General features: G+C 32.3%; 1 protein-coding gene across 2 annotated transcripts in view; it reads right to left on the reverse strand.

Moving 5' to 3' along the window:
• The window catches only part of LOC148623629 (uncharacterized), a 58,649-nt gene that overhangs the window by 16,500 nt on the left and 27,259 nt on the right, over positions 1-14,890 (reverse strand). For both annotated transcript variants that reach the window (XM_088565582.1, XM_088565583.1), the window contains exons 6-7: positions 4,577-4,783; positions 242-1,145 (exon numbers count right to left, since the gene is read on the reverse strand). In XM_088565582.1, coding sequence (XP_088421708.1) covers positions 242-1,145; positions 4,577-4,783 — 1,111 coding nt within the window. The remainder of the gene's footprint in view (positions 1-241; positions 1,146-4,576; positions 4,784-14,890) is intronic.

Below are 14,890 nucleotides of genomic sequence, written 5' to 3' on the forward strand. Positions count from 1 at the left end.
AAGGAATGGAATAAGCGAGGACCATTTACAATGGATACCAAAACATAATCCAATGGAAAATTTAAGCAACCATACATAGGAAAATAAGATCTTTTACTTGCAGTGATAATCTGATACAGTAGTCACTAGAATAGCCTTTATTGAGATTAATACCAGTAACTGAACATTAAAACCACCAAGGCATCTATCATAATACCTAATGCATCTTAATAGTAAGCACTAAACAACTCGAGTAACAAACCTTCAGTTTCAGTGTCAGTAGTCTCCACAGCATACAACTTCCTCTTTGCACCACATCGTGGAAATGTTGACAAAGCAAATTGTTTTGGTGTGTCAAACTGCAAAGTGTTTATAGATGACTCAGATTTGGACAAAGTCACAACTTCTCTATCACTGCCATCACTAAACTGAATCACACTCCAGGGTCTATCTTTTCGTTGTTTTCGTCTTCTAAGTTTTGATGTATCATGGAAACGTGGGAGACTGGAGGGAGATAATGAAGCGTCAGAATTAAAATCCAGCCCTAGAACACTATCACAAAGAATTTCCTGGTCATCTGTTGCCGTAGAGAAATCCTCTGCACCCTCATCACTTTCCTCACTGCTGGCATCACATGAACTGATTTCAACTATTTTTGGAGGTGATTCTGACTTTCTCTTAGAAGGTGACCTTCTTTCCCTTTTAGGTGATTTATGCTCAGTAGTGCATGGTACTTTTTCACCAACAAGGGTGTCAACCTTTTCAATGAGCTTACGAATATCATCACATTCTGATTCAGTACTAGTATGCCCTGTATTAATAGGTGATATGGAGGTTCCACTGCTGTATCCAATATCTCGACTTCCTAGTCTATGTTTACTCCTTCTCAACATATCTAGATCCGAATCACTACATTCTGATGACATTTTACAATCCACCTCACTGACAACAGCACTGTCCTTGCCACTAATATCTCCAGAAGCATAAGCACAGTTAATATCAGTTTCTACACACGTACTGCTGTCTTTGCAGTCACTGTCTTCAGGAGATGTTAACAGGTCTGTAGAGTGCTTCCTTAAACTATCATCAGCCAAACAACTAGTTCTGTTCAATACAAAATTCTGTGGAATCCAGTTGGATAAAAATGAGGATGATGAAAATGGTTTCTGAAAATAGAAAACAAAACTTTATCATTTTGAATTTGCAAATTAATTCTGTAAAAATTGTTGCAAGAACTAATTTTGAGACTTCACTGCAACTTCAGAATTATCATATTAATTAAATACCAAGATAAGACTTTCTTTAGTAAACAATGTTTTTTTTCAGATTTCAGTTTTCAAGGAGTTCATGTACCTTTGAATAAAATATACAGAAAGTATCAAGGCAAGTTTAATGGTAATTACAAAAACTTATTCCAAATATTGTAATTGATGCTAATAGCATATGATATTGCTAATTAGTACTGTCTTGATAACAAATGATTACATCCTACTGTTCTGTACTTAGGATTATTAACTACTTTTTTACCTTTTATGTGAAAATCAATTCTGATGATTTTTTTCATCAATTAATTTATTAGTACAAAACCATAAAAAGGTATTTCTGAGACTTTGGGTATTAATTATTGAATAAAGTCACAACGACTGAAAAAAATGAAACAAAGAGAAAACTGATTAAATCTTCCAGCAACAGTATGAAATCAACCTTATCAAAGAACTTGGTCCTTTATAAATTCAGTATCCATAGCAACGGAACTGATCCATGAAGCACAACATCCTTAGTCAATACTTGACAATAAAATCACAGGTATAACATGTTAACAGCAATCATGGCAATATCATGACAAAATTCATGAAATGAAAATTGAAATTGAAATTTGTTTTTAATCCTTTTCCTTAAAGCAATTTTATTACTTCAACCATTTACCTTTACAGTTAAAGGTATTTTTTTTCAAGATTTTAGGATTTACACATGGTTGTATACCAAATACATATAACTAATCTGGACATAAAGAGAAAGCCAAAATACAAGTTCATAAACAAAAGAGTACTTGAATTTTTAAGCATAGGCATGGAACTATGAAAAACTGTTGTCACCTAATTATAGATGCACAACTAATGTGACCACTGTTTGATTTGTCATATAACTGTAGTTTTACCAGTAATGTGGTGGCATTGAGAATAGTCAGCTCAGTAAGAGTCACATTTGACACTTATATAATACATCATCTTATTTTCAGGCCCCATTATTGTCCTACAAATAACATGTAAACATTTTCAACAATCTGTCTGAGATCCCTTAATATTAAATGTTTTAAAGAAAATCACATCAAACAAAATAAAACTTACAGAAGATGACAGAGTTATCCTAAATTATGAAAAACACTTTTCCAGGTGCCCCAAAAACTATCTGAATAATAGGAATACAGTAATCCTGAAGTATAAAGATAGCAGATCCAGACAATTTATTCTAAGTCTGTCAGCTACAAAACGATCACTTGAAAGTCAGTTTACCTGGATAAACACTGATAATGAATTAATTCATTGATTAAAAAGACCTTTCTGCATTTAATGCACATTTTCATGCATTCTTATTGATTTATAAATGATGGGGCAATATCTTTATTTACACTGTACAGCATGATATCTTGTATACGTGGTGCAGTCCACGGAACCCATAAAACACCTGAACAGCTTGGAGTTTAATCTTGAAAGCAATTGATTTATTTTTGTCCTTTTTTGCTGCTTTGTCAATGGGAAATTTAAACAATATTATTAGAATGGTATCCTTCACACAAATTAGAGCCCATTTCAATCACTTACACCGGATGTTGCCTATTTCCATTATTCACACAGGGTGTTGCCTATTTCCATTATTCACACCAGATGTTGCCTATTTCCATTATTCACACTGGGTGTTGCCTATTTCCTTCATTCCTTTTGTTTTCTTTCTTCAGAGCATTGTCTACAGTCTTTATTTGCCCAGGTTGTCTTAAACATTCACAAGGGTTGTTGCCAATTTAGAACCACATGCGGTGTCACTTTTTCCCTGTATTCACACTAGGTATGCTTAGTAAGTTGTAACCTACTACCATCATCAGCATAGATTTTTCCCCACTTTCCCTTGTTCACATAGCCATTTGTGACTTATTTATTCAAAAGTTTTTGACTATTTCCTACACTCAAACAGATTTTTGTCGGTTTCCTATACTCACACAGATGTTTTACTATTTCCTACACTCACACAAAATTTTGACTATTTCCTACACTCACACACATACACATACACACACACAGATTTTTTATTATTTCCTACACTCACAAAGATTTTTGACAATCACACAGCTTAGATTTTAAGACATAATTATATGGCATTTTCATTTATCAATCAGACAATGGGCAATTTGCTTCATATAAAATATGGTTGCCATTTACTACTTTCTTCACTAACATATGTGTGAAAGTCAACTCAGAACAAAACATAACCTGCTATCTAATATACAAATGTAGACTTCCAATTTATCATGTCAATAACTTCAGTAAGGCCCTTTTTATCTCAAAAATTTATTTCAAGGATTAAGATTCAATTTTTTTCCTGTGCTGTCTCATTTTATTTTCTTACGAGAAAGAAATAACACCGTTTTCCAATATTACTTGTTTCAATGGAGAACCAATTTATTCTGTGATTTTGTTGCCTACACAACTTATTAGCTACTGAATCTCCATTTCAACTTTAGAAATGCAGACAATTCATCACTAAAGATGGTAATGCAACTTTTTAAAAAAATCCAAAAAGACACCAAAGAAATAATTCTGAAATCTTTTCTTATTATCTAATGGCTTTCATTTGCAATTACTAGAGATCAAAGTGAAAAATGTTAAAAATAAAATATTGTCTTCACTTACAAATGAGATAACCATATTGATAGGTCTCTTCCCATTATTTGAAAATAACAAGGTATAAAGCTTAGCTAGATTTTATTTGTGTAATGTGTGTAATAACCCATTATGTAATTCACAAGTTCTCAATAATCAATAAAGTTTCATAGGAAATTAAATTTGTTATCCTCAGGCCATCTTTTTGGGTGTGTCTCACAACTTAATTTACATAATTAACATCTTATTTTCAAATAAATACTAAGGTAATAAAGTTTTGTGTAAATCTATAATAATAGTCTAACCTTAGAATTACATTAGGTAAGAAAAGGTAAATTTTATTGATTTCCCCAAAAGCCTCCCAATATCCTTAACTTATAAATTTGCATTATTTATTTATTGCTTCCAAGACCTAGACAAGGTTCAATTAGACCTTATTCAATTTCTTTGAACATAAAATTAAAGGTACACAAGTGAAAAGAAATCACATGATACTGATTATTGCATTTAAGCTAGGTTGATCAAAGTAAACTGAAACATACTGATGTGAGCTGGGGAACCACTTCTGTGATGTTTGTAAATATTTATTTTTCAATAAAGAGAATAACTGATTATGTGAAATGAAACTCTGAGCCATTCTGATATGAGAATGGTATTCAAGTGTCATTTGACACAGATGGTAACTTGATGATGTAAGATAAGACCTTTGACAGGCTTCGTACCTTTTTCGCTTTCAAGGCATTTTCCAATCTACATTGTGACTCTAGAGACAGTAACCAGACTCCATGCCAGCGTCTTTGTATCTGTTGGGAAGCCTGGGAGAGTTGTAGAAGGGAGAAGTCTTCTTCCAGTTCATCTTGCAATCTCTCACTTAGTTTGAGAACAGCATTAATATGTCTGGACCTGGATTCTATGTCTTTTTGGAGCACCTACAATAACAAAATATGATCTATTACCCACAAATAATCTTGTTAATACTACTGCAATCAGGTTTTCAACATTGCTCTCATCAGTCCACATTGTAAAGTCAATAAGATTTAGTGAAGTATCACTAGAATAGGTTATACTGATGCAGTCTACAGATATGTAGTTATGATTGTATCTCTCTAAATTTCACAGTTATTATTCATTCAAAGTTTTGCCTATTGTCCTTCTCACAATTAATTTAATGAAATTTTAAAAGTGTTTGAATTTAAGGAGAAAATGACTCCTGCAACAATTGCTTTCCCTCATTTTGTAAGATAAATCACAGTTTTAACCTATCAGAATAACTGGAAAATTCATAATTCATATGCAATAGTTAGAAGATCTGCTGTTATATCCAATACTAATCTGTCTACTGAGCAGTTGAATCCCTGATTTATATCAGTACTATTAATTACTAAGATGTTTTTTTCCATAGGTCATACAGTACAGTAAATTCATCTTTAGTGATCAATATGCAATTACTGATACCTCTGGGATTATTGTTATATTTTCATCTCAAGCCTGAAGTCATTGTCTTCATCAGAACTTTGTCATATTACCAAGTGAAAGTCACCAATAGTTACAATAACCATGGAAGCAGTGTTGTCAATGTAACTAGAATATCATATAATACTTTCATGCAACCACTGAGTTTGATCTATTGCAGAAACTCAAGGACTGATAGTTGATGGATTAATAAATGATCAAGAAAATATTTACAACATTCACTCAAAATCTGATGCAAGACCTGAACAGTAGGCATTCACCCAGTCATGAAAGTTCCAAATGAAAAACAAAACCCAGTCAAGTAAAGGGTATATCACAAATAAAATTCTAAAACATTAACTCATTTTCCTGAATTTGGAGTCAAGTGGTAAATACCTCTCTGTTATGAGCCTGATGACCTGCCAAAAATTTTGAGCTTGGTAAAATGCTATAATTAATTTAAGTTTCAAATCCACTGATTAAGTTCCTTCATAGGATTAAAAGTACTCCTTATGTCTTGCTCAAGTCAGTAAGTTATATATATCATTTTGACCTCTGTACATGTTTTTCTCAGGCTACTTGATGGATGTGTGTAATCTGGTCATCAGTAATGGAGTAACACTATGATTCGTCAGAGCTCAATACAAATGTCTCATTACTGAAGTTAAAACCATGTTCACTATATTTTATGCAAACAAAATTCTTGAACTTTTTCACATAATATAAAAACAGTTTATCTACTCGAATGAGTTGTAATGTTTTGGGTCATGGTTATGGGAATATAAAAACTATGTCACAACTTTATATGAGCCAACAATGCAATGATTACAGCAATCACAGATATACCAAAGTCACATTCTATATTTAGATGAACACAATGAATTTTTGTGTACTAACATGCAGATCAATACAACTTCAAGAGAAATATTCCAGGAAATCTAGATAATTGGATCATTTCTCAGTATCAGTCATGACAATGTATCTGCTGTTCTGTAATTACTTAACCACTAACTTGTGCACACCAATTCTTTACCTGAACTATTTCAACATCAATTATCACATATGTGAGAAAAAATCAAAGCACCAAAGGTGCTGTAGAAATTATTTACAGAATTCATTTGATTAAGATCTCTGTGTTCTTTCTTTTAATGTCCATTTATCAACAGACCTACTAATTCTGACAAATTATATATAAGTATATAGTTACTAGCATACAAATATGGCCAATCATACAAGGTATCAATATAACCAACATGAAACTTGTCATGCTAGGAATACCTCCACTTGTAATGAAAGTTGATATCGTACAGCAATCTAACATTTACAAAATATGCCCCATCTATATAAAGCAACACACCTTCTTTAAAATCGATCCATCCATTGGGAGCAGAGATTTTTGTTTTCTCACAATAGCATTCCATATATCATTAACCTAGATTAATCCTACGAGGAGGAATGATCCGGCCAACGAAAGCTATATTTTTATATAGCCTAGCTGGCCAAGTGGTCTAGGGCACTGGACTTTGTGCAGGCGGTGTTGCCATAGATGTCACAGCAGTACGAGTTCGAGTCCAGCGGAGGGAACGACCAAAAATTTGCATCGCAAATTTGACATTCTAACATCGTTGGGAATTTTTCAGACCCTTATATACGTATATATGATATATATTGATGAACAAATTGCCATAAAACTAAGTCACTTAGAAAAAAATGTCGATAAAAAAATAAGAGAAATACTTTGTGCTGAAATAGAATACACACATACATACTTTATAGGACACAAATATTTTTGTTACTAAGTCAATGTGCTGCAATGCACACAAATTGTTCACATATTATCTTTTAGAATAATCCAACAGAGATAAAAATCCTATATAAAAAATATGTCTACTAACATTGGTTCATAAACACATATCCATATAACTTATATATTTATAGGTTCACTGAAATTTGCAATTTCCTCCTTACAAAAACTATTAGATGTACACCTGAACGACCCATCAGACAGGTGAGGTTCTACAGAAACTTTATTGATTTCATAGCTGACAAATTGATTGGTTACCTAGGGCTATCATCACAAACCATGTCACAGTTATATGGACTGCAGGCTTAGTTTATCAAAATAGAGACCACAGCTGTGGGTATAAAAAATAAACCTATTTCCATAGAAGAATGATTATAGATCTAAAAATAATCTAATTCCAGGTAGCAGTTTACAGTATTTATATATTCTCCCTTCTCTTTCCATGATAATTTTCTTTTTCGTATATTACAAAATTACTGAAACCTATGATTTCATGATGTTTTAACTAAAGAGACATACTGGATTTGAAGTTTACATAAACTGCTGGATAAAATTAGCTCCACAAAAAATTTTGAAATATAAGTCATTAAATCATTGGAAGTAATGGTGAACTATAGATGCACCATTTCTTTCAGTCAGGTAAAGAGACTTTTTACAATCCTTCATCAGAATCATAAACCATAACAAGAAAGCATGCTGCTTCCAAAAGCCATTCCATTGTTTTAAATTAATTGTCTTCAAAAATTATCTAATAGAACATTTCAAGTTTATTTCAATAAGTTAACTATCAGAAGTCAAATCTGACTGGCATGTCCATTTATTATTCTGAAGACTTGACTCCTCTGAAAACAATAGTTGATTACAAAGAGAAGTGTAATTGATTTGATCTAACTTTATAACCATTTACAGCTGTACAATATGATACCTATAAAGGCTATTAGCTATGTATTACTTCTATCAATGTAGACTTGCATGCAAGTATTGTCAATTACCTGGCAGGTGATAAAGATCATGCTAATTAAACATAGTAATGACCATGACAAAGACTGATACCATGTGACATGTCGTATCATTAGCTCTTGATTTACACAGCAATAAAAAAAGAGACAAGTTTGTACAAGAAAAGTCTTTGTATATAAAAATCTACATTTTAATTTATGTATTGACAAAAAATATCTATGGTATTATAAAAACATATATAGGTTGTGGATGGTACAGTCATCTATAACCATTATATCATTTCTAAGTTATCAAACTACTTTGCTAAATCCTGATCCAATTAAATCTGACATAAAAATATTCCAGGAGGTCCTCACTAAACCCATTAAGTCTTAATTTAAATAATATTGATTTATAAATCTTTATCTCTTCCCATTTTATCCCTATTGGTTTTCTTACATACTTTCTATAAAAAAACTAGAAATCATTGAGGTTGTCACAGAAAAAACAGGATTTTGACCAAGAGATCAAAGTTCAAGGTCATAGTCCACTATCCATGGTACACAACTCATCCTCTTTAGATGATCTACCCACATGCCAAATATCAAAGGCCCACATCAAAAGATAAAAAAGTAACAGCCTGGACATGAGTTTGTCACAGAAAAAACAGGAATTTGACCTTGAGGTCAAAGTTCAAGGTCATAGGCCATTATCCATGGTATGCGACACATCATCTTTAGGTGATCTACTCACATAACAAAAATCAAGAGCCTAAATCGAAAGTAAAAAAAAGTGACATCCCAGACACAAGTGTAATGGAAGGACACACAGACAGAGTAATCACTAAAGGATGACTGCCACCTTTCGTGGCATGGCCCCAACTAATCAATTATATAAGAATGTTCAAACAACATGGAATTACACATCACAAAATTTAAACTGACCAAATAAAACCAATATAGATTACATAGACTTGATAATATGACACAATATAAGTCCACTAATCATTAAATAATCAAGCTTAATCCAATTACATTTTCTTACATGAACATTTAAAACACCCTCCTTGTATTTATTTAAGTAATATTAATGAATAGCATGTTATAAACTCCCTTTAATATGTAAACATGGTTCCCTTATAAACATAGCTTACTTGCAATCATAGCTCAATTAAACTTAAAGCTCCCTCTACTAATTATAGCACACTTACATTTCAAAGCTCCCTTTACAATCATATCTCGCTTAAATTTCAAAGCTCCCTATACAATCATTGGTCACTTACAATCATAGCTCCTTTACATTTCGAAGTTCCCTATACAACCATAGTACACCCAAACCATCATACTGTATAAAACAGCTATACTAACAATGCTTGGTACTTATCTAGTTAACAACATTGTCAAAGAAAAAAATACAAACCAAAATGGTTTATAAAGGCTATATTGTAACACATGCTTTTTGCATGACTAGGTCATAGATAATCAACTAATTAACAGTTTGATACTGGTTCAATAATATTTTTAGAAAATAGGTACATGCTAAGAGTGATGAACAGATGGAGGGAGTGCAGCAGCTAGTAGGATGTGTAAGTACTACCACAGAGGCAAATCAAGGATTTCAAAATAGGAAGGACTGTTCTAAAATTTGAAAAACGAAGGATTTCCACCAAAAATTTCAGAGCCTTTTAAGGATTTTGATGCTTTAATAACAAAAATTAATGCTGTTGTCAAAAATTGAGGAAAACAAGAAGTTGCACACTACTTCATGCTAAGAATACCCCCACTCAATCAGGAAGTATAAAGATAATGCACTGGGAAAAGGAGGCATCATACAACTCATCATGCAGAGGCAATACTGTAAATGTATTAATTTTTGCAGATTCTGTCAAGTGAACATATTCACGGTATCAATTTTCACGGTTTCAAAAAAATGATTAGCATTGTACAGTATTAAAAATCAATTTCGTGTGTACTATTTTTTGATGGTTTTCTGTGCAATGCAAAAATAGCAAAAAATTAATATGTTTACAGTATACCAATGTCTAAGCATTCCCTTCCATAGAAGCTGAATGTCTCGAAATTTTCCATTACAAATCACCTAAATAATTAAGAAGTTGTTCAGTAAACAGGAAGTAGATGAGTGAGGGTCCTGGAAAGGGAAGACTCAGGACAACTCATCATGGCAAAGCAATATATTAAATGTCTTAACATTCCCTCAAATCTGTTACAGAAAATTGTAAACAACAGCCTGACAGACGGACAAAGTGATTGCAGTATGAGTATTTAAAGTGGGGTCATAATTAGGATTTTGTTTATCTGTTTATGAAAAACATCTAATAAGATTCTTCCCATTCCAATGAAATTTTCACTGCTGATGGCATTTCATTGTTACACGGTATGAATGACATTTTTATTTCTATATGTCACAATCATTTGAACCATCAAATAAACAATTCCATCAATACAATTTAAGTCAATTTTACAATGATTTAAAATCTTTTTAGGACATCCAATCAGTTAAGTACACAAAAAGACCAAGGTCAAAGTTGTAATACATGTACTGCAACCAGGAATGATTTATAGATAAAGGGAGATAACACCAGTCCTAGGGGTAAGGAGGACTAAAACACTATCAAGGTGACAGAACAAACACCTCTCCAAGCCATGAACACTTAGAGATTGTGAATAACAATGGCAGTCTTGTTTCTCCTGAGTTCATTATATCAATCTAATGTATGACTGAAAAAATGGGGAAAAAGTTTCACCATGTGCTTACAAAACACAGTGGTAAAATATGGAAGACAGATTTAGTTTGTGTCAAAATATTCTAGCATATGGCTATAGCAAGAGAGAAATTTTTTTCTACTCTGTCATAAGATCATACAAAGGACTACAGAATGATGGGAGAAACCTTCAACTACATCTATTTCACCATTTACTGAGATGGGGTTGCAGCAAGTGGAGGAGATATCATAAACATGACAACAACTTGTATTTTATTAAATGTATAAATAAAGAATAAACACCCATTTTCAAAGTTGAGGCAGATATATCATTAGCATGACAGCAAAAATATCAAGGAAGTAAGAACAATCAATACAAAAGACAGAGATAACAAGTAAACAAAACTTCTTACTAATACGAACGGAGGGTCAGCAATATCCCTCTCTCAAAACATAAATGGCTGCTCAAAATCTTTCTGTTGGAAGCAATGTTTTAAGGAAGTGACATCAGCAGTTAGGATGTGATTGTTTGAACTTTTAAGGCAGACTGTGCATTATAGGAGGTGTGGCAGATTCCTGTTTGTCGAGACATCAGCGATATAACTACATATGATATGCACAGTTAATTTAATTATGCTCTTTTAACATTTCAAACTCTGAAGTTAAATTTACACCCTTTGCAGTAAGTGTGGGTCAAATGGTTTGAATAATTAACTCTTGTTATAATCTTAGTTGTATTTGCCCTCTTCCTGACAATAAGATATAACACTGATGGCTATTTCACATATTTCTTATTTAAAGTTCTAAGTTCCAAAATACTACATATATTTGTTCACAGTCCTATCAACAGTGTATTCATTGTATCATAATAATCAGAATTAGAACATAAGTCAATGTTTGTTCAGCATGAAGGATACACATCATCAAGTACTAAAATAATGATCACAGAATTCACTGAGAACTTATTTATATTATTTTATGAAAAGAACTATAAACATTTTTACAGGGAGTGAAAAATGGTCTGTTTTTATACTATACTTTAGAATGTCATCAAGGTATAAATTCTTGTGTATATATATCATCATATAGTACACACCTTAATTCAGTTTTTTTAATGCTATAAATTTTCTATACATTTCAGCGTTTGAAGTGCAAAATTTTAATGACATCTGATAAACATATGCTATCCTTGAAGTATTTAACAATTTAAGTTGAGAACTGGAAAATGAGATACTTTATTCAAACTAAGGACAAAGCAGTGCTAGGGTGATCATATTAGTAGAGATTTTTTATCAGAAATATATGTGACAAACAGACAAACACAGGCAATAATTTACAGATATAATAACCATATACAATATTTGCGAAGCACCAATTAACCACGTAACTTGCCATTCAGCGACTACAATGTCAATGCTTTGTTTGTCATATAAATACACCATTAGGTCACCTTTCTGTGACAGCTTAACTAGAAACTTTATAAATAACAACATATGCAAATTAAAAGCCACAAAATATTATTACTTATAACTAATTTGAATGAACACTGTCTGCAGAAGAATTATGTTTTTAATATTATACCTGACATAAAATGATATCATACCTGTATTTATAATCATTGTTAAGTAGCACGTCCCTTTACACATTCTAATACTTTACAAACAAGCATTACAAAATGGTGATCAGCCACTGAGACAAATCAGTCAAGCATAACTAAGATTTAACAATAATTTACTGGTAAAAATAAACAAAAAATATGCTTGATTAACAGTCCTAGACATATATAGGGTGTTAACAGCAACCATCCAACACATTCATGTCATCTATTGAATTTTGAAATGAGAGTTTAAATTATGTATTCAGTGAATTCAGATGAACTTACATAAAGACAGCATCAGATAAATAAATCAGTAAATCTAAAATTGTGAAACTTGCTAAAAACTACTGACAACAACTAACACAACCTACTACTGGACAAAAAAGTTACAGCAGCTGATCAAAACAAACAGGCTACAATTGATAACTGTCCTGAACAATAATGCAGTTGAAGGGTGGATCCAGGATTTCAGGTTAGCAAGAATTAAATACCCAAAACATTTTTTTTCCTACTCTAGGGGGCCTACACTGGGTCCATCCTCCTACGAATCCATGCCTAAGTAACTGACCACTTTTTACCACTGGTAACAGTCCTTACAGTAACATAACAGCTGATCAAATCGAACAGGCAATAATAATGGTAACTAAGTCTACCAATGGTAGTATCTGACATTCAAAATCGGTGATTACAGTAGTATAGTAGCTTACCACATGAAACAATCTACTATTACAGGTTACAGATCTTTAAACTTAAACAGTAACTGACCAAGTGAAAGAAAAGAAATTCAATGATGAAGTGTCCTGTTAGACATTACCAAGAGGTTCCCAGGAGCCAGAAACCCTCACCTGGTTAAATTTCGCCTTTTTAAGAGCAACAATTCTGACTCAATAAGACTTTGGTAGGATTTATTATAAAAATTATTTTTTCTATTCAAAGTTTCCTTCTTTCATAGTTTTCAAGATACAGATATTGGCTGAAAACTAAAATCAAAGTGCTGTCAGCACTGAAGGTTTTTATTCTTGTGAAAATTGTAGCATGGACAAATTTCAAAGATTACATGATGTAAAATAAAATTGTGATCAAACATTTGCATTTTTCATATCTACTACCTGAAACTGCTTTTTCCCTAATATGAATAAACTGAATGTCATTCCATACTTCTGATCCAACTTTACACACAAATACAAATCCTGTTCAATTTCACCTTTTTCCAAAATTTTTAAAACTGTCCAAAAAAATATATTTACAATTTATTTATTATACAATGTACTAATATCCCCTTAACAAAACAATTTTCTTGAAGAACATAAGATTTCCAAAAACTTGACACCTTTATCAATTTGAATGTTCCCACCCATTTTACTTGGTTAAAACCAGTGCTCTTCACTACCTGTTTATTAATGGTAAACTATTGATAAATGGATGGAGAATTTGACTGATAAGTGTGGTAAATGGAACATGCTTCACACATTTTATGCTTCTTAACACATTACTGCATGAACTAAATTTCCTAAATGCAAATTTATTTCTTAAAATCTTTCAAGGCCTAAAAAGGAGTTCCTCAAATTTTCAATTGATATTAAGACTAGATCTCAATTCTATTTGCAGAAATAATAGAATATTATTGAGCTGAATATTCGAAAGAAACATATTTACTGGTTATAAAAGAGGTATTGAATGATCTTTAAGGAATTACATTTGGACTATATTTTTGTGTAGTGTTCAGAAATAGTAGGAAAGTTCTAGTGATAGACCAGTGACATAAGGTATTTTGATATATCAAAAAATGTAAATTTGACTACAGATAGATCTCATGATGTCAAAATTTTGCTAAACCTAACGGTTTTTGAGATATATGTGAAAAACTACTGTCTGACCACTATGTTCTTTTTATAGTAATGGCAGCCATGTTTTTCAACGGATCAAGAAACCCCACATCAGTACTATGCAGGATACTCAAAGGAACATTCAAACCAGGTTTGGTTCTAATAGGTCAAGTAGTGTCAGAGAAGATTATTACAAAGAAATATCATGAAAAATAACAAAAAAAATGTCGAAAAAGGGCAATAACTCCAGCATGGCTTAAAAGATTGAAACCTTAATTTGACCACAGAAAGATCTCATCATGCTGGATACTTCTACCCATTGTCAGAATTTGGCTTAACCCAACGGTTTTGGAGATATGTGCGAAAAACTATTGCCTGACCCATATGTTCAATTTTAATAATGGCAACCATGTTTTTGGACAGATAGAAAATCTAAACACAACTTTTGCGCACAATACCCTTACTGAACATCTTTGCAAAGTTTCATATATTTCGCTCAGTAGTTTCAGATGAGACGATTTTTGAAAAATTGTTAACGGATGACAATGAAGACGAGAACAGACGATGACAGACACCAAGTAATGGCAATAGTTCAAATGGCCTTCAGCCAGGTGAGCTAAAAAGGACAGACCAATGCAAAGGAACAACAAAGTGCATGTAAAGTTGTCTACGGATGAACTCAGGAGCTTTGAAAGA

The sequence above is a fragment of the Perna viridis genome, chromosome 2 (genome assembly GCF_037379345.1).
Source record: "Perna viridis isolate PV_CMFRI_1.1 ecotype Kerala chromosome 2, ASM3737934v1, whole genome shotgun sequence".
Classification (NCBI taxonomy): Eukaryota; Metazoa; Mollusca; class Bivalvia; order Mytilida; family Mytilidae; genus Perna; species Perna viridis.